Source organism: Solanum tuberosum, unplaced genomic scaffold (genome assembly GCF_000226075.1).
Source record: "Solanum tuberosum cultivar DM 1-3 516 R44 unplaced genomic scaffold, SolTub_3.0 scf00271, whole genome shotgun sequence".
In the NCBI taxonomy this organism is placed as follows: domain Eukaryota; kingdom Viridiplantae; phylum Streptophyta; class Magnoliopsida; order Solanales; family Solanaceae; genus Solanum; species Solanum tuberosum.
Window position 1 is genome coordinate 330516 of NW_006239192.1, and position 24014 is coordinate 354529.

Genomic DNA, 24014 nt, shown 5'->3' on the forward strand with positions numbered 1-24014 from the left:
ATTATATATTATATTTGGGCCTAAACTCTCTTTTATAATATAGTAGAAAATAATAAAATAATAATAATAATAAATAGGTTTATGCCCAAGTTCTACTATATAATAAATATAATATATAATATTCAACAAACTTCCTTTTAAAAGTCCCCAACTTGAATATTATATATTATATTTGGGCTTAAACTCTCTTTTATAATATAGTAGAAAATAATAAAATATTAATAATAATAAATAGGTTTATGCCCAAGTTCTACTATATAATAAATATAATATATAATATTCAACAAACTTCCTTTTAAAAGTCCCCAACTTGAATATTATATATTATATTTGGGCTTAAACTCTCTTTTATAATATAGTAGAAAGTAGAATAATATAGTAGAATTTTCAATCAAATTTTAGTTTACCCGATTGTTTTCACATATGATTATTTTTTCATAAAAATTGAATGTGACTTATAGTGTTATGAGGACCCTTCAAATAATTATATTTTCATCCCAGATCCCTTAATCGCCTTTGGATAAACTTTTTACCACTTCTAATTCTGAATTTTTTATTTTTTTTTAAAATAAGAAAATAATAATAATAAAAAAATAAAAAAAAATAATATATATATATACACACACACGTTTTGCAAGCAATTATAATTTCTGAATAATAATACTCAACATGAACAAAAAAGTGGACAGGTCCTCTGTTGTTTTAGTTTTAAATAAAAAATAATATAAAAAAAATTTGCATGCAATTACAATTGAGGTAAATAATGATATACAACATATATTTTTTGTTATATTGGGAGTTTCAATTTTTAGTGGATATCTATTGGATATACTTTTTCTAATTGAATTTCTTCCATATTCTATCGAAAGTCTAGGGTTACTAGTACTTCCTATTTCTTGTGTTTTTCCAAATCGAATTTCGTATTCTTCTGGGATTTGGGTTTGTTGAATTTCTGCTTCAACTATTCTTGCAATTCCTGCACATTCCCGGAGACTGAGGTCGTTAGGGTGAAAAACTGTTCATGGCCTGAAGGGAGAACTGCTGAGGCAGTGATAGGACTATTCATCGACAAAAGAAAAGGAAGGTATACACGCACAGCTTTGGTTAGTTTTACTTTCTGGTTTTCCAGATATAATTTTTTCAGCCTTAGCTGAGGATGAGCTTGTTGCTTCATTTGCTCGACTTTTCTCCTCATCTTTTGATGTAGGAATTGGCATATTCGTGCTTACCATCGAGATGTTTTTGCATATCATGCCAAATTAAATTCATTTTTATAATGAGATTTATTCAAAAACCTCTACATAGAATAAGAGACAGAGCTTGGAGGCATAAAAAAGTTTTAGTTCATATGGATAGAGCAATCATAGAAATGGAGCTAGTACGTATATGCGCTAGTCATATATCTAAAAAATAAATCTTTGATAATTATTTTCTTACAAGTGTTACATTACATTTACATTGATCATTATAAAGTTAAAATGTGAGTCATGAAACAAGTCTGATACTCTCATTTACCTATACATTTTTTACAAAAAAAATAAAAAAATACTCCCTTTGTTCCAATTTATTTGGCACTTTTAGTTTTTCGAGAGTCAAACAGTTTATGTTTGACAGGGAATTTGCGCATGAAATTTTCAATTTTTTTGAAATGAAATTTATATATTCGTAAATTACATAAAAAGTACTATAATTCACAACAATTGATAATTCAAAATGTTTAAAAGATTTATGAAAAAATTACGGTCAAAGTTAGATTTGTTTGAATCTCGAAATTTGAAAAATGTCATATAAAATGGGACGGATGGAGTATAAAATATCAAATTTTCAGCACCAATCTCTAATAGTTTCTAAACACAATTCAACTGAGAAAAGGTCAACTCAATCAAAGACTTATTTAATGGATAATTTTTTGTCTATATCTCTTAAGTACTAAAGAGAAGGAATAAAAGAGTAAAAAAAGCAATATAAAACAAAATTAGACAGAGAAATAAAAGGATTTTTTTTTTGCCTATTCTCTTTCTAAAGAGAAGTAATAAAAGAGTAAATAAGTCGGTACAAAAAAAAATAAAGAAGGAAAAACGGCTACTTGTACAAAGGCTTCTTCGATTGATTTTGTGTTTTTTTTAAGCCTATTTTCTGTATGAATTGTTTCTTCTATATCTTTTAACTAGAAATCTAGTAATTGAATTTTTATATCTATTGTTATCATTTCATATTAGTTGCTATGTTTTTTTCACTATAGTCTTTTCTTTTTTTACTTACTTTGATTTGCTGTACTCGAGCCAAGAGTCCTTCGAATATAGCATGTCTACTTATACGAGGTAATGAGAAGATCTAGTATACTCTATTCTCGTGTGATTTCATTGGTGTATGTTGTGGTTGTATTTATCGATTCTCTTCCAAATGGCCTTTGGCTCAATTTTTTTTCTTTCTAATTTACGAATCCTATGTAAGATAGATGTCTAAAGGGATAATTAATTGATGTTTTTTATGAACATATCTCACAAAGATACGTCTCGGAAATATCACGAATTAAATAATAGGACCTAGAGGATCATATCCCATGGCGAAGGTAGATATGGAGCCAGAAGTATATGGATTAGAATTTTAATTTTTTTTAAATAATCGGGTTCTAAATTAATAATATGTATAGATTTTAAAAATAAATACAATTTTTGAATCAAAACAACCTAGTTGACTCTCTAACTCTATTCCGGCCCATCTATAGTTGTTTATAGTAATATATTTTGTTTTCATTTTAGCAGTCAACTTAGGTAACGAGCTTCCAGCTAATGAGCAAATCGTACTTAATATATCGCTGCAACGCGTCCCGCGCTTATCTCATCGTTCCTATTTTCCTTTGCTTTTAATTTGACCTTGTTATTTAGTTGCATGACAACATGCCCTATGTTTAGTTTACCTACAATGAGGGAGGATAAATAATTTCCTTTCTAGTCTTTTCTTTTTTTTGGGGGGAGGAATGAGATTCAAGTGAAGGACGGACTCACATTTCAAATTTTGAGATTCAAACAAATTTTTCATATATCTTTTAATTATTTTAAATTATCAGTTATTGTAACTTATAATATTTTTTACATAATTTACAAATATATAAATTTCATTTTAAAAAATTTGAACCGAACTTCAACTGTTTGACTTTTGAAAAACAAAATGTGTCGCATAAATTAAGACAGATGTAATATTAATTACACTGTAGGGAAAGCTTTTAGAAACGTTCCTAAGTAGTATAATAATTTTTTGTTGATCAATATGTGCTTGCTATTGAAAAAAAAGAAGTTAAATCATGAAATTTTACATGCGCATCTTTGCATTATTTTCCTCCAAAACAACAATAGTATGGTTCGAGCCTAGGAATAAAGAAATACTCGGTAGAAAGCCTTTTTTATGCACGAATCTGAATTAGTCAGGTTAAAAGATACTAAATATAAGATAATTAAAGGGAAAAAAAGAAAAGAAGAAGAAGTCACTGTGTTTTGCATAAATATCAATTTAGCCACTTTTTATGAATGGGAAACTAATAGGTGCCACTACTATTGAGTACATTGACAAAAAGACCATAAAAAATCAACTATAATTCCCCTAGATGGAGGGTATTGAACTGTAAATCTTTTTCAAATTACAATTCATATCCAACAGGAAATATGTTTAACTTATAGTAGTATATTGGAATTGCTTGAGAAGCAAATGAGTGGCAATAGCTTTTTAAGTAGTGTCACCCTTGTCATAGTCTTGCTGATAAAAAACAAATCTCTTCCAAAACCAATGATCCCTCCATATGCTTTCCATATTTTCAATTGGCAAATTCCTTGTCTCTGGCAAGAAAAAGTAGACAAATACAGTCATGATTGCAACCCATGCCCCAAAGAAGAAGAAAATCCCTGATTTTAGATGGCAGAGCATAGCCAAGAAAGTCTGAGCAATTATAAAAGTGAATATTAACCCCACAGCCACTGTTATGCTTTGTCCTGCTGACCTTATTTCTAATGGAAATATTTCACTTGGAACTAACCATCCTAATGGACCCCATGACAAACTAAAACCTGCAACATAAATGCATATCAACACCAAAACCAATAGCCCATACCCCTTGCTCAACACCCCATGATCTCCTAACTTAACTGCCATTATTATCCCTATCAACATTTGTGATACAAACATTTGGATTCCCCCAAAACTGAACATAGCCCTTCGCCCGACCCTGTCAACTATCAACAATGCTAAGAAAGTCGCGCTGGTGCCTACCACACCTGTCACCACAGCAGACATAAGTGATGCACTCGCACCTAGGCCTATTGTTTGAAACAGAATTGGAGCGTAGAAGGAGATCACGTTGATCCCAGTCACCTGTTGGAAGAATGGTATTAATATTGACATAACAAGTTGTGGCCTGTATTTCCGTTTAATGATTTGCTTAAAAGGATGCTTGACGGCTTTTGACTTGTCACTTGCTTTGATGAGATCGTCTAGTTCTGCTTGCACATCGGTTGTACCACGTACACGTTGTAGAATCTTCTTAGCTTTTTGATGATCATTTCCATGTTGAATTAGGCTGTTTGCGGTTTCTGGGAGAAAAAATGCTCCTATTGTTAGAAATGTAGCAGGAGCTGCAGCCATCGCTAAGGAAATTCTCCATCCCCAACCACCTTTAATCTTTAGAACACCGTAGTTAAGAAGGCTAGCAAATAGTACTCCAATTCCTACACATAATTGGAACGCGATATTGAAAGATCCCCTGTACTTAGCAGGTGCCATTTCTGAAAGGTATAAAGGGACTGCCTGCAGCCATAATTCAAACATATGTTATGATATATGTACACAGCTACAATTTATGAAAGGCGCGTTAATAGGAGAAGAAAGTGTACCTGATTTGCAAAACCAACACCTACACCTAGCAGGATTCGACCAAGTAATAACATGTAGATATTGGATGCTGCGCCTCCAAGGGCAGAACCGATGAGAAATGCTATTCCACCGATTATAATTGTTGGTTTACGGCCATATGTACGAGTGACTGGTGAGGCCAAGAAGGAAGCAATAAGACCAGCAATGTATAAAGAGGAAGTGAAAGAGGTCAGTAGTTGGCTGTCAAATACACAGTAGTTGCTTATTTCAGCTACATGTGTCATCTTAGTGAACACTTCTGGGAAGAATTTCTTCAGAAACGGCGCCATAGAGATCACTCCTCCTGTAAAACACATGAGTAAAAGTTAGCAACAACAAATTTGAGAAATATGTAAACATGTTCTGTTGAGGAAACATTTGAAAGAACCTGAAATTCCGATATCATAACCAAAGATGATTCCTCCGGTTGCAGCAACGATGGATGATAACACCACAAACCACGTAATCCTTCCATTGTAATCCGCGGAACCCTCACTTGTTGGGACAATACCAACTGCCATTTCTTCTCTACAAGCTCAAATTAAACTGTGTAGAGTGAAATTTGCAAGTATGAATTGTAAGGTCTGACTTATGTAACATGAACTTATAGGAGTATCCTAAGATATATAATAAGCTATACATCATGACTAATGCACAGCTACAAAATCAACATGGCTAAATAAATTAATTTGGTCAATGCCTTACAATTGGATGGCGTATCTGCTACTCTTTAATTATTTGGACTTTAGGGTCATATATATAACAATTAATTATAAGTTGAACTAGTCATATTTTTGGGCTTCTTATCTTGTTGTCACACTTTCCTGTATTATGGCCAGCCTTGGCAATTTTCTCCTAATTAAGTGGATTCACGTTACATGTTCTCTTATTTACATGTTTTAATTTCGTCAATACATCGGATCAATATACAATTCTTGATTGATCATGAGAATATCTACAATTTCTCGGAATCAATGCAGACTTTGGTACCAATAGGACGAAAAACAAATGCCCTGTAGCACGTTACGATACATATATTGAGCAGTTGACTAAGTAGATATTTTCACTTGTAACTAGCAAGCCCAGTACTGGACCCCAAGACAAACAAAGTAAATGCAAATCAAGATCAATCAAAACTGGTAAACTGTACCACTTGTTCAGCCCAGTCACACCACATATGGTCCCTTAATTTAATAAGCAATAAGCACCATAATTGCTCCAACCAACTTTTGAATTTCTCCAAATTGAATCAGTAATTAATCTCTGCCGGACTCAGTCTATAATATATATAGTAATGACGAGAAAAAAAAGATTGCATCAGCTCTAACAACTCCCATAACCACTCACTATCACCTAACCCAATTGTTCTAAACAGTAGTATTAATTAATTTTGCATTGAAATTAACTAGTTTTGGATTACTATTAACAAGACAAGTTGAGGTTTTGTATAATATCTTTAAATAGGTGTTATTTGACGTGAATTTCATTAATGAGGTCATATAGTATAACTTTGACATATTATATTCCCTGGATTCTTGGCAGCCTTCTCTTAGCCTTTTACATGATCATCGTCAAAATGTTGGTGTCATTATTACTCTTTTGTTGATCTTCAATCAATTTTTAATAAATTAATGATGTTTAGTAATTTTTTTTAAAATTCATATAGAAATAAGAAAATTGAGAGTAACTCAGATAGCAAATCGTATTATTGTTTATGTACGATTGATGAACACATTGAGAGTCAATAACACTTAGTATTTCTTTTTAAAATATATAGTCAAATTTTATATCTTTACTTGTCACTGATCTTCATGTTTTTATCCTATGTCTAAATTATTAGTATATTTTATTATTTCGTTATTCGAAAGTATTCTATTTTTATTCATGAATGAGTGTTTTAATTATATATAATACTAATGGCTAGTTTACTGATGTTTTTTCTTTTAAGGAGATAAATTGCATGTATGATAGTCATATATTTAAGAAACTGTGATTCTTATTGTTTGAGAGTTAAGAATAGGGAAAATTGTATATAATAGCAAACTATTAATTCAAATTAAATGATATAAATATAGTTTTGATTTAATTGTACCTCATAGCAAAATGTTGCTATTTTACCTCTCTCCTGGTGAATCTCGCTCGCCACTCTCGTTCTCTCCCTCGCCTCTCTCATTTTTTATACAAACGCAAGTGTATAAAGTGCGTTTGTGTTTGTATAAAGCAAGAGAAAATTGTATATATACATAAATTTTCGTTCCCTCTCTCCCCTCTCCCAGATCTCGCTCGCCACTCTCCCAGATCTCGCTCTCTGACTCGCCTCTCTCACTTTATACAAAAAACGCAAATTGTATAAAATGCGTTTGTGATTGTATAAAGCGACAAAAAATTGTATATATACATATATTTTCGTTCCCCTCTCCCAGATCTCACTCGCCACTCTCCCAGATCTCGCTCTCTGACTCGCCTCTCTCACTTTATACAAAAAACGCAAATTGTATAAAATGCGTTTGTGATTGTATAAAGCGACAAAAAAGTGTATATATACATATATTTTCGTTCCCCTCTCTCCCCTCTCCCAGATCTCGCTCGCCACTCTCCCAGATCTCGCTCGCTCACTCGCCTCTCTCTCTTTATACAATTGATCTTTTTGTATATGTATACCAAAGCAGATTATACAACTGCTTTCTTTTGTATATGTATAGCGAAATATACATATTTATGTTTGCTATGGAGCGCAATTATGCAAACTTTGCTATAGCATACAAATATGATTTTTGTGTTTGCTATATGTGAAAGTTGCTCTTAAGAATATGACCTGAACCCATTGAAAGTGAGAAAAGAAGTGTCGTAGCCTATCCTTCTATTCTCCATTGAGTGGTGAGGAAGTGTTAATTTGGATATCATAATAACTTCTATATCATTATTGCATTATTTCTACTTGCAAAATGATGCTAGACTTTTGTTTTCTTTAGTTTCTATAATCATGATTTAATTTTTTTAAAATGATTAATATAACTTTTTTGGGATAGTAATACTTTAACCATTAGTTTTTTATTAATATTAATTGTTTATTATTTAATTTTTGTCAAGGTGGAATATTTTATTCATGTGGAATGTCATGTGTCGGGTTTTTTCAAATAAAAGAGAAAGTGCATTACACACACGAAGTGTGTTTATCAAACTAATAAGTAATAAGTGATAATTTAGGTATGAAATTCATATTTTCAATAGTGGAGTATCAAACTAAAAAAATGGAGTTAGTTTAAGTATGTTTTTGACACTTATATTAATAAAAAATAAAAATTCATGACATTTATACCTCACTCCATATTAAGTAAATTATCCTGCCTCATGTCCCCACCTCTAAAATATTGTTCCCTTCTGTCATGTTACTTTAACTTGCAAAATTTTATTTCTATTTTGAACAAATTTTTGGTAGCATGCATGTGTTGGGCGTTTTATTGACTTGCACAAATAACTAATTGACCTAGCTAATTATTCATATCCAGGGGCGGAGCTGGTGGGGGTTCGTGGATTCGGACAAATTCAATAGTTTTTTCGTGGACTCTATATTTGCACTAGAAAATTAAGTAATTACCTATGAATCCTTAACAAAACTGATTGACAATTTAATGGTAAGAAAAGAGAAGGAAATTTAGAACCTTCAAACTCTAATATTGGCTCCACCTCTGTTTATATTACATAATTATTCAATGATAACCTTTTCTTGAGTTCATTACTTAAATGGTCTTTCAATTATTTGAAATTATCTATGCTTATATATAACATTTCACAATGTCACTCAACCAATCAAATATCTATTTACTCTCTAAATTATCAATTTATCATTACTATTTTTTACTTTTGAATATTATGATATTTTTTTCTCTTTCTAATCTATGTTATGGATCTAACTATATAAAAATAGTAAATTTTAGGCTTAGCAAACATAAAAATCATATTTGTATGCTATAGCTATAATTTGCATAATTGCGTATGTTTGCTATGAGGCCTCAGATTTGTATCAATCGCAGGCAGACATCTCGTTTGTATAAAAGCGCAGCGATTGTATATGTATATCGGCTTGATAATTGTATATATGTAACTACTATGTATATGTATCAATGATTGTGTTTGTATATCTGCATAAAATTTGAATTTGTATACAATTGAATCAAAATAAAACATTTGTATATCAAATCTCTCTCTCGCTTTATACAACACAAATTATACATTGTAATTTGTATAATTTGTGTTTGTTAGAAGTGAGAAAGAGAGAAAGGCAAGGGAGAACTGGTAGGGGAAGATCTGTATTTGTATAATTATAAGTATATAGGACAAAAATGTATGTATTTGTATATACAATTTTCTCTCGCTTTATACAAACACAAACACGATTTATACGTTTGTGTTTTTATAAAGTGAGAGAGGCGAGGAAGATCAGGGAGAGTGGTGAGCGAGATTTCTGGGGAGAGAGGCGAATGACAAGTGTTAGAATTAAAAGAAATTGTGGTTATAACATTTAATTTGAATTAATAATTTGCTATTTTATACAATTTTCTCTATAAAAATATCTATAAAGTAAGAAAATAAAAATTAAAAGTTTAAGCATATCTAACGGGAGACAATAAAATAAGTTAGCACAATTTTCAAGCATATATAATGTATATAATATAAAATATACCACTATTTGAAAAAATATTTTTTATGACATGCATTGAATATATGTTTTAAAAAGCTTGTATTCCCTTTCATTTTCAATCATGTAAAAACGTTTTTGAGTTTTGGTTATATTTGTTAAAGTCAATTGCATTTTTGAATTGAGAACCATTTGCCTTTCAACTCTTTTAATTCCCTTTCAAAGCCAAAGTTGGGCCAATTTTTCAGCCCAACTTCATTTCCAATTCCTTCAGCACACCCGGCCCAAATCCATCCTTTCAACAATACCCAGCATACATACATACAGCAGCAATACATACACCCACCCGTCCTCGTCTTCCTCAGTCCAGCGAATGAAACCCAGAAATCGTAGCCCGCGTCCCTCTCTTCTTTCCCTTATTCTTTCCGTACAAGAACATTCTTGAATTGTTCAGGTGGAGCCATCTCCATGCCCGTTATCCGTTGAGAATTGGTACTATTACAAGCCGTTTGAACCTTATCCTCCAAGAATTCGAAATTCGAATTTGAATTAATTCTAAAGCTCATCCGATTTCCCCCCAAAAATCTTCCCTAAATCCCCTCTATTTAAACCCCCTTTTACCTTCAATTTTGGGGGTGAAAAAAGATACAAGAAAAAACTGAAATTCACCAAGCATAGACAAGCAAATATTGAAATAGAAGTTTGAACGATAGTGTTTATATCAGTGAGATTTCTGGGTCCTCTGTTTGGAATTCGAGTTTTCGTCGTTGGTGGTTGATTAGCTCATCACCCAAGCTCGTCGTTGTTCCAGTGTTGCTGCCCGGAGAAAGGTATCCTTTCCTCCATAACCTTCTCTTCGTCTTCTTCTATTTCTTATATGCCTTGATACTATGTTGTTGTGTCACTGTTATTTGTAGATGAGAATTGATGACTTCGATTTTCTATATATGTGTTCTTAATCGATTTCCTTGATTCAATCTTGATGTGGAAGTCGGGTTTTGCCGTTTTGTATTTTGTATTGTCGCCTATTTGACTCCTCTTCTTGTGAATCTCTGTTTGTCAGGTTTTACATTCAGTTTTGCGCTTTCTTTTCAAAATAAGGATAGAATCTTGAAGCAAGGTTGTTTGTATTATATCTATTGTTTTGTTGATGTAGTAACTTGTTTTCAAATCCCCTGACTGTCTTGTTTGAATCGAATTTATGTTTCCATCTGCCTAAATGTTTAGTCAAAAGCGCTCACTATTTGTAGTTAAGCTCATAAGGTTTGTTGTCCAGATTGTAGTTTGCTTTCAAAGTCGTTGCCTATTTCTCTTTTCTGATCATGTTGGCCGTGTATGTTCTTATTGAGCTCATAAGCCTAAAATGTAATGGGTCAATCTTTTTCTCTCCCTGCGTGTTTTTTTTCTTGCTTTGTTCTTATTTATTTTGGTTAGTAATCCTCTTATCTTGTTTGTTGGCCTTATTGTTCAATTCATAAATGATTAGATGTCAACAATTAGGAAGTCACTGGAATTTGTTTCAGCAGTTATTAAAGTATTACTTATATGTTTGCTTTTGTTTTATTTCATAGCTACTAATCAATCCTTTCCTTACCTTAAATTGGTCTCTTGTTTATTTATGCTATTTAATTTCCTAAAGCTGTTACCATTTAAGTTTGAAGCTTGTCTAAATAAAAATGTGCTAAATATTGCTTTCCCAAACTTAATATAAGTATATGATGACTTTTGGTGCCCTGTCGATTTTATTTTATTTTATTCAGTCAAGGTTGATTATGTATGCCTCATGTATTACCTTAATTATGTATTAACTCCTCTGTTTTCTTTTTATTTTCTTGGATGCATGTGATGCTGAGTCCACTGGACTCCCCCTTTCTTCCTTTGCATTGCATTTTTTAGCCAAACAGGCGCAAATCTTATTCTTGCTGAGTCGGAAATTAATATACAGGGCCAGAGCAGATCGCAACTTAGAAAAGTCCAAGAGAACAGACTGTATACACTAAAGTATACACCATATACAAGCGTTGGAGGTGAAAACAGGTTGATATACAGCCCTTATACAATCAGTATATACTGATATACAGGTCAAAATACAGAAAGTACTGGGCGAAAACGACATACAGATGTTCGAGAGCTGATTTAGGCGGTATACATTTGGGATACAGTTCAATATACAGGAAAAGACCCAATAATACAGCCTGCATACCGAGTATACAGGCTAAAGCCCATCCTTTTGCACAACAGGTAGGTCCAAGCAACAACAATGGGTCAAACGGCCCAAAGAATATCCAGCAGTTGATTATGATGGGTCAAAGCCCATTATTTTGACTTATTATTAGACTTAGGACAGGTTGGGCCAAAGCCCAAATCTGACATTGCTCTCCTCTTTTATTATTATTTTGTTTATTGTATTAACTCTATATTTTTATCTGATTTGGTTTAATCTAAGTAAATTTTCAAAAGATAGTCGTTTCTTCTCCTTTATGTTTAATTGAAATATTTATATTTTATTTATCACTTATTTTTATTTATTAGTTGTTTTTCAATATTAGGAGCTATTTTACTTTTTTTAAAAATCCCTTTTTAGTTTATTTTTTCCTTTCAAATAAAAATGAGTTTTCTTTAAATAAGTATTTTCAAATTTTAGTCAAGTCGTACTACGTCAACCGCACGTTAGCAGACACTTCAAGTGCCTAACAATTTTTTCAAGTGTAAATTGAACTCCGAACTCCCTTTTTAGTTTTAAGTCTATTGAAAATTACAAGTTTTCTTAATTTCTTAAAAAATTAAGTGAAGACTCTATTTTCTTGAAAATCGATTTTCTTAAAAGAACATCTGATTATTTGAAATAAAGTATCTATTTTTTTTTAAAAAAACCTTGAAAATATCCAGCCCTATCTCGAGGATGCCTAACTCGAGGACGCCTGACCTGAGGAGACCTACTCCATTAGGACGCCTAACTCGAAGAGAACCCTACTCCCTGAGAACGCCCAACCCGAGGATGCCTGACCCGAGGAGACCTATTCCCAGAGAATGCCTGACCTCGGAAAGCCTGACCCGATAAGATATGCTCATTGAGAACGCCTAACCCGAGGATGCCTGACCCAAGGAGACCTACTCCCCGAGGACGCCTTACCCGAGGATGTCTGACCCGACGAAACCTCCCTGAGAACGCTTGACTCTAGGATGTCTAACTTGAGAACGCTTGACCCGAAGATGCCTGACTCGAGGAAACCTACTCCCCGAGAACGCCTGACTTAAGGATGCCTAACCCGAGAACGCCAGACCCGAGGATGCCTGACCGGAGAAGACCTACCCCGCGAGAACGCCTGACCCGAGGATGCCTGACCCTAGAATGTTTGACCCGAGGGTGCCTGACTAGAGAAGACCTGACCCGAGAATGCCTGACCTGAGGATGCTTGACCCGAGAATGCCTGACCTAAGGATGCCTGACCCGAGAACGCCTGACCCGAGGATGCCTGGCCGGAGGAGATCGAGTACCCCGAGAATGCCTGACTTGGAAACCTACTCCCCGAGAACGCCTGACCCAAGGAGACCTACTCCCCGAGAACGCCTGACCCCAAGATGCCTGACCCGAGGATGCCTGACCCGATAACGCCTGACCCAAGGATGCCTGACCCGAGAACGCCTGACTCGAGGATACCTGACCGGAGAATGCCTAACCCGAGGATGCCTGACCGGAGAAGACCTATTCCCCGAGGATGCCTGACCGAAGGCTCCACCTACTCCCCGAGAACGCCTGACCCAAGGAGACCTACCTCCCGAGGACGCCTGACCCAAGAATGCCTGACCCGAGGAAACCTACTCCCCGAGAACGCCTGACCCGAAGATGCTTGACCCAAGAGCGCCTGACCCGAGGACGCTTGACTCGAGAACGCCTGACCCGAGGATGCCTGATCGGAGAATGCCTAATCCGATGATGCCTGACCGAAGGAAACCTACTCCCCAATGATACATGACCGGAGGCTCCACCTTCTCCCCGAGAACGCTTGACCCGAGGATGCCTGATCGGAGAATGTCTAACTCGAGGATGCCTGACCGAATGAGACCTACTCCCCGAGGATGCCTGACCAGAGGCTCCACCTACTCCTCGAGGATGCCTGACTAGAGGAGACCTACTCCCCGAGGAAACCTACTCCTCGAGAACGCCTGACTAGAGGATGCCTGACCCGAGAACGCTTGACCTAAGGAGGCATGTCCTGAAGAGACCTACTCTCCGAGAATGCCTAACCCGAGGATGCCTGACCGGAGGAGACCTACTCCCCGAGAATGCCTGACCCGAAGAGACCTACTCCCCATGGATGCCTAACCCGAGGATGCCTGACCCGATGAGACCTATTCCCGAAGGACGCCTGACCCGATGAGACCTACTCTTTGAGGACGCCTGACCCAAGAAGACCTACTTTCGAGAACGCCTGACCCGAAGATGCCTGACTTGAGGACGCCTTCTCTCTGAGGACGTTTGACCCGAGGAGAGCCCTACTCCCAGAGAACGCCTAACCCGAGGAGACCTATTCCTCGAGAACGCCTAACCCGAGGAGAGTCCTATTCCCCGAGAAGAACTCCTGGCTCGAGGAGACCTACTCCCCAAGAACGCCTAACCCGAGGATACCTGACCCGAGGATGCCTGACTGTTATTTTTATAAAATTTGTACATGCCTAATTTTATGTATCATTCTACTAAATATGTGTTTAGTCAAAAACAATATCATCTAATTTTAACACAATTTTAGTTATGATGGAAAAAATACATCTGAAAATGTTAGTTAAAGTTTATATAGTTGACTATTAAAAATAAAATAGTAACAGTTACAAAAGAACGGAGGGTGTAGTTCACGAAATAGGAAATGTTGAACTATGTAAAACTAATTAAGATAATATACCATCTAGCATTATCGGAGTTGTTGACATAGAATTAGCGTTGATACTTATAATATTAAAAAAATGATTAAAACACCTAAATAGGACTAACTTGCTTTTTACCAACCAAAAAAGGCACAAGTATATAGAAAACGATGTACCACATTAGAGGCAACCATGCTATTCCCATGTATACATGTCCAGTAACTCCATTATTTTTATAATGTGATACATAATCTTTAGGTTTATTCAAAAGTATGTAATTTTAATCTGGTTAAAAGATGCAACAAGAAAATAACAAAAAACTTCATTTCATATACCAAATACCTTTTCAAGAAGCAACATATATTAGACAACCATGATTACGTCTCCATGCTGGTTCACTACTAAATCATCAAAAGCTCAATTCTGCTAAATCATGATTGACTACATGTACATTGACATTTCAAAAGTTAATATTGCAATAAAGATCGGAAGATGAAGCAATTCAAGATTGACATTAAATAAACATAATTAAGTACTAAACAAGTGATACAAAGTTCAAGAAATAGTAAATACAAATTATTAAGTCTATGGAAATTCAAAATACACGTTTCACGAACTATAAGGAGAAGTCTAAACATCCAAGTTATTCATATACTAATGACATACGGTTAAATGTATATAGTCTCTTACTAATTTATTAATTGTATGAATAGTATTTACTACAACTTTTGGATTTTCTAGTGTTATATACTATAATATTATATAATTACTATCTAAATATAATTAAATAAATATTTTATAACATTTTAATGTAGAGTAGCTTTTTTTTAATGGCATTATTGTAGTAACTCAATTTTATAGGGATATTTTGATATTTCAAGTTTCAACTTTATTTGTTCCCACTTATAGTAATATACTAGTTTCTGAACACGTGCTCTGCATGTGTATCCCATGCATCGATACACATTTTTTAAAGTAATATAAGCAACACTAATATTGGTAAATAATAAGTTACACAAAATTCCATTTGAAACATACAAGTCTGAACATGATTGTAAATACAGTTTGAGTTTGTCAAATATCATAACTAAATTTAGCTAGACAATTAAGCATGATGTGTACATATACCACAAGCCAATAAAAATGTGATGTATAATTTTGGTCCATCCATTCGTATAGCATATTTATTTCATATATTTGACACATTAATCTATAATATCAATAAATATAAATATACTTATTGTGGGATTCAATCCATAATGAATGTCACTGTTTAAAAGAGAAATAGAAAATTGCAAACCACAACAAAGACATATTTGAATAGAAAAATCAAAATATTTTATTATGTCAATACTCATACATCTTGATTGAAGCTATGCAACGTCATAACAATTTAAAGGCTCGATGGCAGCTATCTTTCTCGACTCATGTCAAAAAAATAGATTAAACCTTTACTCGCATAAATTTTTCTACTTCAAAGGCATCAAATTTGTAACACTGTTTCTTTTAGCCAAAAGGTATCCGAAATAGGTATATAAAACTTTATTTGCAAAACATAATAAGTGATCAACTTTAGTTAAGAGTAGTGCTACAAAGAAGAAGAAAAAACTTGTTTTCATCTTCTCTATAGTGCAAAGTTTGCACATCTCGTGATGCTAAATTCTTAAGCTCGTTGCACTGGAAAATTAGTGCATCCAAAAGAATAAGAAAAAACTTTATACTCAACCAAAGTTTGGTTACCAAACTGTTATATCAAAGAGTCAATGTTAAAATAAAAGTAGCTTCATACTGAAACACAATATTGTGCTTTTTATTAGTAAAAAATCATGTTATGGCCAAACAAACTCGGCAATATTTATAAAATTGAAATATAAAATAGCTACAATAATTAATTAAAACTTCAAGTACAATATGGATCATCTCTATGAACTGAATGAGGGAAACAAAGAAAAAGAGCATAAAAGATTCATATATTCTTACCATGAAATTTGATCAATAAATAAATTTAGCAATAAAATTAATGTAATTGTCATAACATTTCTACAGTATGAGCTTGGAAAAAAACAACATTTATTCAAGAAACGATATAGAATTGTCTAGAAAGGAAAAAATTATATATATCACGCACTGTAAAATTTAAGAAGTAATAGTAAGCCAAATTTAAATAAACACTACAAGAAGTAGGAAAGTTACCTTTTTCAATTTTCGGTTGGCCTTTTTACATTTTAAAATTGTGTAGTCTTGGAGGAGTAGTTTTCTCACTTTTGAAAAAGAACATGTTCCTTTTTAGCAGTGATAACATAAGATATAGAGGGGGTGTAGAGATTTAATAGAATGTAGAGGGGTGTAATTAATTTTCAAACTGATATTATAAATTGAGAGATTACAGTTTTCAAAGTGATTTTAATAAGACGAAACTTTTGGATTTTCAAAATTATGAATGTAAGCTGCTAGACTACGTTTTTTTTACTTAAAAAAAAACCACCTTTTAAATGGATGTAGCATATAATTTATGTTGAATTTGTTGCTAAGTCTTTTCAAATTCTTCAATGGTTTGGAGCAGTAAAACTTCTTTCTCCTAATTTTTTTTTTTTAAATCTTTATTTGAATGCACATTCTTTAGTAATTAGTAATTAGTACTATATATTATGATGATATAATATGATGATGATAATTAAATTAAATATACATATAGATTATAGATGATAAATATTATTGAATTAAATATTTTAATTAGGAATTAATCTGAGGAAGTGCAAAAGTCATTCACATTTTTATTAAAATGATACAATTTAACATTTAAATTAAATAACTAAATGCTTTTATAACATTTTAATTTATAGTAGGGGTAAAATCGTAATTCAACTTTTAACTTTTTTTGTTCCCACTTATAGTAATATACGATGATGATTTAAGGCATAATAGATAAATGTATCATTTAACTTGGTTTCAACTTGCATTTATGCGCTCTAACTTTGGGTGTACACATAGGAACTTAAACTTGTATAAAATTGAACAAGTAAACAAATATGTCATAGGTGACGTTCTATGTGACGTCCTATGTGTATTATGTCATGTAGGACACATGTGGTTAGTTGTCCAACTTTATACAAGTTTAAGTGTGTATCTGTACATATCCAAAGTTAGAGGACATAAATGTTAGTTGAGTCAAGTTAAAGAGCGTGTTTAGCTATTATGCCTTTATTTAGTTAACTTTGTTCTTTCATTTGTTTGAGACTTTGAGGGAGTAGATGTAAGATCAGAAATAAGAAAGGATATGGGAAAGTTAAATTGAGCAGTAAACACTTTGAACATACTATGTACTAGTTTGTCCAATTATGTCAATGAGACATACTTTCATTAGATTTTTTTCTAGAATGACAGATCAATATTGTATAGTCCTTAATGGGAATTAGTTACTAAACACCTCATTTCTAAGTAACCATAACCATAAATTTACAAACTTTTAGAAATCCAAAACACAATTTCCAATAAGCCTAACCATAAATTTACAAATAGAGAAAGTACACTTCTCTTTAATTGATACCAAGGATGAGCTCATGATAACTATCTTTAACCTTCCTCTTCTTTGATGATAACTTCATTATTTTCTCCTACAATTCTCTTCCAAAACCAGTGTTCCCTCCACACCCTGTCCATTTTTTCAATAGGCAAATTCTTGGTCTCTGGCAAAAAGAAGTAGACAAATGCAGTCATTATTGCCACCCAAACTCCAAAAAAGAAGAAAATCCCAAACTTGAAGTGGCACAACATGGCTAAAAATGTTTGACCAACCAAGAAAGTGAAGAGAAAGTTCACTGATACTGAAATACTTTGTCCAGCTGATCTTATCTCCAATGGGAATATTTCACTTGGAATTAACCATCCTAATGGCCCCCATGACAAACCAAAACCAGCTACATAGGTGCATATCAACACCAAAATCACAAAGGCCCAACCTTTACTCAATCCACCATGATCCCCTAACTTAGCCCCCATTAATCCTCCTACTATCATTTGTGTAACAAACATTTGTATGCCTCCGAATATCAGTAGCCCTCTTCGGCCAACTTTATCAACAATCAGCATTGACAAACCTGTTGTGACAATTCCTACTGCTCCTGTTATAACAGCAGATAAAAGAGATGCACTTACACCTAGTCCAATCGTTCGGAACAGGATAGGAGCATAGAATGCAATGACATTAATTCCTGTGACTTGTTGGAAGAATGGTATCGCCACGGACATAACAAGTTGAGGCCTGTATTTTCTTTGTAAAATGTTCTTGAAAGGGTGTTTCATAGTTTTTGAAATTTCACTGGCCAAGATAAGATCATCAAGTTCTGCTTGTACATCATCGGTACCTCTGACTCTTTGCAGCAATCTTTTTACCTTTTCGTGATCATCTGTTCGTTGAATCAAGCTGTTGGGGGTATCTGGGAGGAACAACGCGCCTAATGTTAAAATGGATGCTGGGACTGCAGCCATAGCAAGAGACACTCTCCATCCCCAACCACCTTTGACCTTTTCAGTGCCATAATTTATAAGGTTCGCTATTAAAACTCCAATGCCTACACTTAGTTGAAAGCTATTATTGAATCCTCCTCTGTACTTAGTTGGTGCCATTTCTGACAAATACAATGGTACAGCCTGCAAAGTTGTGACAACAAACTTAGGTTTTAGCTAGAATAGATAGTTGATTGAGCTGGTTTACTTTCAAAAAGGAACAAGAATGGTAAATTTGTCAAAGGGTAAGTCTTTGAGTTTTCATGTAGAGAACTTCTAGTTTTATTTACTAAAGTGAAGATATAGGATATTTGTCTACTAGTTGAGAAGCATTGCTTCCACTTCATTTTAAATGTTCGTGTTTGATTAGATACAGAGTTTAAAATGAAAGGCTTTGGCACATATCAAAGTACCTTCAGAACTTGTCGTCTTCAACATGTTGTGGCATTTCTATGAGACTATGACTATTAGAGCATCTCATTGAGAGTAAAGTGGAAGTATTTCTAGTTATGGAAAAGTATAATTCGAGTAGTATTTTACCTGATTTGAATTTTGAGAACAACTCTTTTTCTTTACAAGAGTGAAAATATAGGACGTGTGTCTACTAGTTGAGAAGTACTGCCTTCATTTCACTTTAAGTGATAGTGTTAGACTAGATACGGAGTTTAAAAATGAAAGACTTTAGGCACATATCAAACGTACCATTAGAACTTATAGTTCTAAAACATGTCTTGACATTTCTATGATTATGAGAGCATCTCATTAAGAGTAAAAACTCGAAGTTTAAAACATTTCCAAACAAGGAAATGTGTATTTTTTAGAGAAAATGATCAAAATGGTCCTTGATGTATTGGTGTTGCTTTATTTTGGTCCTCAATATATTCTAGGTGATTGAAATAGTCCTTCATGTATGACAAAATGTGTTCAATTTAGTCTTTTACCCTAAACTTAACATTTTAATAAGAAAATATTAGCAAAAGAATATTTATATGTCAAAACGTTATAAAGATGGGTAGAGATGAAGAGTGGGGTTCGGTGGTGGCGAGGGGATGAGATGATCAAGGGCTAAGGGTTGGGAAAAGACAATAAACTTGAAATGTCACTTATGCAATTTATTTTCTATTTCTATTAGAGAAGTTATTTTCCTTATTTTTAAGGAGGTTGTTTTCCTAGAAAAATTGAAAAATATTTCTTGAAAATGTCCCTACCAAACAGACTCTAATCTGCACCAATAATGCTGGAAATAGAATTAATAATCTCCAAAAACATAGTCTGTCATAGAGATTACAGAGTCAGAATATCTTTTGTTTATTAGTTCACACAACAAATGTATTTTATTAACTTTGGAGTTTGGATCAATCATTTGATTAGGCACAAGGACAATTCTTGAATAATCAACACACATGGGTGGTGGACCATATTTGATGCTGATCTCTAGCAGTCAACTTGGACTGCTAAAAACTCTTCAACCTTTTTCCTCTTTTGCCCTAGGTTTACATTGTTATGGATATTTTACTATTAATGTGAATCATAAATATTTTTACTACATTATTGTAAATCATAAGTAAAATAAATTCTACATGAGTGTCCCCTGCCCCCCTTAACTCCCTTTAGTTCTTGTAAGTTTTCATGTTCAATTGATAAAGTAAAAGAAAAAGTATGGCAGAGGGATTAGTGGTAGCAAATGATGGAGAAGAGTACCATGGAAAGCTGACATGTTTTGTAATATTATCTTGTATGATGGCTGCTATGGGTGGTGTAATCTTTGGATATGATATTGGAATTTCAGGTTTGATTTTTCTGCATTTATATACAATCTATGACATACCTAGTGGCTAGTAAAGGTTTCAATTGTCCAAAGGGGAAACAAAGGAACACAAAAGAACAAGAAATTATGTTTCCTTTGCGTGAATTATTACTGGGAGACTAAAGTAATAATTCATTTCAAGTTTAGAGATGTTTTCAATACTTATATCTCTACCGTGAATCAATTGATCTATTCTATTTCACTAACACAAGTTTTGAATAATGTGAAGGTGGAGTAACATCTATGGAGCCTTTTCTGAAAAAGTTCTTTCATGATGTGTACATTAAGATGAAAGAAGACAAAGAACTTAGTAATTACTGCAAATTTGATAGTGAATTGTTGACATCATTCACATCATCTCTTTATGTGGCTGGTCTTTTTGCTACTTTTGTTGCCTCATCAGTCACCAGAGCGTATGGTCGCAAGGCGTCAATACTTCTTGGAGGAGCTAACTTTCTTGCTGGTGCAGCCCTTGGTGGAGCTGCTTCTAATATCTATATGCTTATAATTGGCAGAGTTTTACTAGGTGTTGGTGTTGGTTTTGCAAATCAGGTAAAAAATACGAGAAAATGATCAAAATGGTCCTTGATGTATTGGAGTTGCTTTATTTTGGTCCTCAATATATTCTAGGTGATTGAAATAGTCCTTCATGTATGACAAAATGTGTTCAATTTAGTCTTTTACCCTAAACTTGACATTTTACCCCCAAAACTGTTAAATATAACGGTGGTGACCACCGCTATATTTAACAGTTTTTGGGGATAAAATGTTAAGTTTAGGGTAAAAGACTAAATTGAACATATTTTGTCATACATGACCACCGTTATATGTAACAGTTTTTGGGGGTAAAATGTTAAGTTTAGGGTAAAAGACTAAATTGAACATATTTTGTCATACATGACCACCGTTATATGTAACAGTTTTTGGGGGTAAAATGTTAAGTTTAGGGTAAAAGACTAAATTGAACATATTTTGTCATACATGACCACCGTTATATGTAACAGTTTTTGGGGGTAAAATGTTAAGTTTAGGGTAAAAGACTAAATTGAACATATTTTGTCATACATGACCACCGTTATATGTAACAGTTTTTGGGGGTAAAATGTTAAGTTTAGGGTAAAAGACTAAATTGAACACATTTTGTCATACATGAAGGACTATTTCAATCACCTAGAATATATTGAGGACCAAAATAAAGCAACTCCAATACATCAAGGACCATTTTGATCATTTTCTCGTATTTTTTACCTGATTTGCAAAACCAACACCAACACCTAGTAAAACTCTGCCAATTATAAGCATATAGATATTAGAAGCAGCTCCACCAAGGGCTGCACCAGCAAGAAAGTTAGCTCCTCCAAGAAGTATTGACGCCTTGCGACCATACGCTCTGGTGACTGATGAGGCAACAAAAGTAGCAAAAAGACCAGCCACATAAAGAGATGATGTGAATGATGTCAACAATTCACTATCAAATTTGCAGTAATTACTAAGTTCTTTGTCTTCTTTCATCTTAATGTACACATCATGAAAGAACTTTTTCAGAAAAGGCTCCATAGATGTTACTCCACCTTCACATTATTCAAAACTTGTGTTAGTGAAATAGAATAGATCAATTGATTCACGGTAGAGATATAAGTATTGAAAACATCTCTAAACTTGAAATGAATTATTACTTTAGTCTCCCAGTAATAATTCACGCAAAGGAAACATAATTTCTTGTTCTTTTGTGTTCCTTTGTTTCCCCTTTGGACAATTGAAACCTTTACTAGCCACTAGGTATGTCATAGATTGTATATAAATGCAGAAAAATCAAACCTGAAATTCCAATATCATATCCAAAGATTACACCACCCATAGCAGCCATCATACAAGATAATATTACAAAACATGTCAGCTTTCCATGGTACTCTTCTCCATCATTTGCTACCACTAATCCCTCTGCCATACTTTTTCTTTTACTTTATCAATTGAACATGAAAACTTACAAGAACTAAAGGGAGTTAAGGGGGGCAGGGGACACTCATGTAGAATTTATTTTACTTATGATTTACAATAATGTAGTAAAAATATTTATGATTCACATTAATAGTAAAATATCCATAACAATGTAAACCTAGGGCAAAAGAGGAAAAAGGTTGAAGAGTTTTTAGCAGTCCAAGTTGACTGCTAGAGATCAGCATCAAATATGGTCCACCACCCATGTGTGTTGATTATTCAAGAATTGTCCTTGTGCCTAATCAAATGATTGATCCAAACTCCAAAGTTAATAAAATACATTTGTTGTGTGAACTAATAAACAAAAGATATTCTGACTCTGTAATCTCTATGACAGACTATGTTTTTGGAGATTATTAATTCTATTTCCAGCATTATTGGTGCAGATTAGAGTCTGTTTGGTAGGGACATTTTCAAGAAATATTTTTCAATTTTTCTAGGAAAACAACCTCCTTAAAAATAAGGAAAATAACTTCTCTAATAGAAATAGAAAATAAATTGCATAAGTGACATTTCAAGTTTATTGTCTTTTCCCAACCCTTAGCCCTTGATCATCTCATCCCCTCGCCACCACCGAACCCCACTCTTCATCTCTACCCATCTTTATAACGTTTTGACATATAAATATTCTTTTGCTAATATTTTCTTATTTACTTAGAAAACATTAGAAATTGAGTAAACAAAACCACTTATTTTTCAATAAAACATTTTCTGAAAAATTATTATTCGTGAAAAATATTTTTCTTCGTACCAAAAACACCGTTGATATTTGGTATAGTCAGGCATGCTGATAATTAGAAGGCAACAAATAGCGATGGCTTTGCTTTCCAAAAATGTTCTAGTATTCTGTTATAGCATAAGGCTTCTTTTATATAAAAATAACAAATAAGCGCCTAACAATTGATTTCCTTTTCTGGAGCTATTAAGATATTTCATTTTACGAAAATACTCTTCATCTTATTTAATTTAGTAAAAAACGTTTGAGGAGCCTCAGGGTTTTTCATCATTTTCATTGTTTTATCTCCGAATAACTAATCATAATAGTATTAATTCACCCTCTAACAGCGACAAATACAACTTATTTTAATACTAATTACTAAAATAATAACTTATTTTAAGATTATTAACCAAACAAAAGTAAGACAGTAGTAATTTTTTTTATCTCAAGAGTCGAGACAATTTATATTTGTCCAACATACAAACGATCCCACTGTTTAAAAAGTAGACTAGCCAACAAATTACTTCTTAGATTTAATAGAATAATTTAGTTGTATCGAAATTAATATCAATTCAAATCAT

At 33.4% G+C, this 24014-nt stretch overlaps 2 protein-coding genes and 1 long non-coding RNA gene across 3 annotated transcripts; 1 reads left to right on the forward strand and 2 right to left on the reverse strand.

The window, feature by feature from the left end:
• Positions 1-3475: 3475 nt before the first annotated feature.
• Positions 3476-5633, reverse strand: LOC102589479 (hexose carrier protein HEX6-like). Its single transcript, XM_006358171.2, has 3 exons — positions 5291-5633; positions 4884-5206; positions 3476-4797 (listed from the first exon to the last, which is right to left on the reverse strand). Exons 1-3 carry the CDS (start codon positions 5421-5423, stop codon positions 3724-3726), a joined length of 1530 nt encoding a protein of 509 aa, XP_006358233.1. The 5' UTR covers positions 5424-5633; the 3' UTR covers positions 3476-3723.
• A 4230-nt stretch (positions 5634-9863) lies between these two features.
• LOC107062793 (uncharacterized) lies at positions 9864-12004 on the forward strand. The gene is made up of 2 exons (XR_001474835.1): positions 9864-10371; positions 11487-12004. It is a non-coding gene; the product is annotated as an uncharacterized lncRNA (long non-coding RNA).
• Positions 12005-17725: 5721 nt separating this feature from the next.
• On the reverse strand, positions 17726-22883 carry LOC102589816 (hexose carrier protein HEX6-like). Its single transcript, XM_006358172.2, has 3 exons — positions 22536-22883; positions 21966-22288; positions 17726-19054 (listed from the first exon to the last, which is right to left on the reverse strand). The coding sequence occupies exons 1-3, from the start codon at positions 22663-22665 to the stop codon at positions 17978-17980; spliced, it is 1530 nt and encodes a 509-aa protein (XP_006358234.1). The 5' UTR covers positions 22666-22883; the 3' UTR covers positions 17726-17977.
• Positions 22884-24014: the final 1131 nt, after the last annotated feature.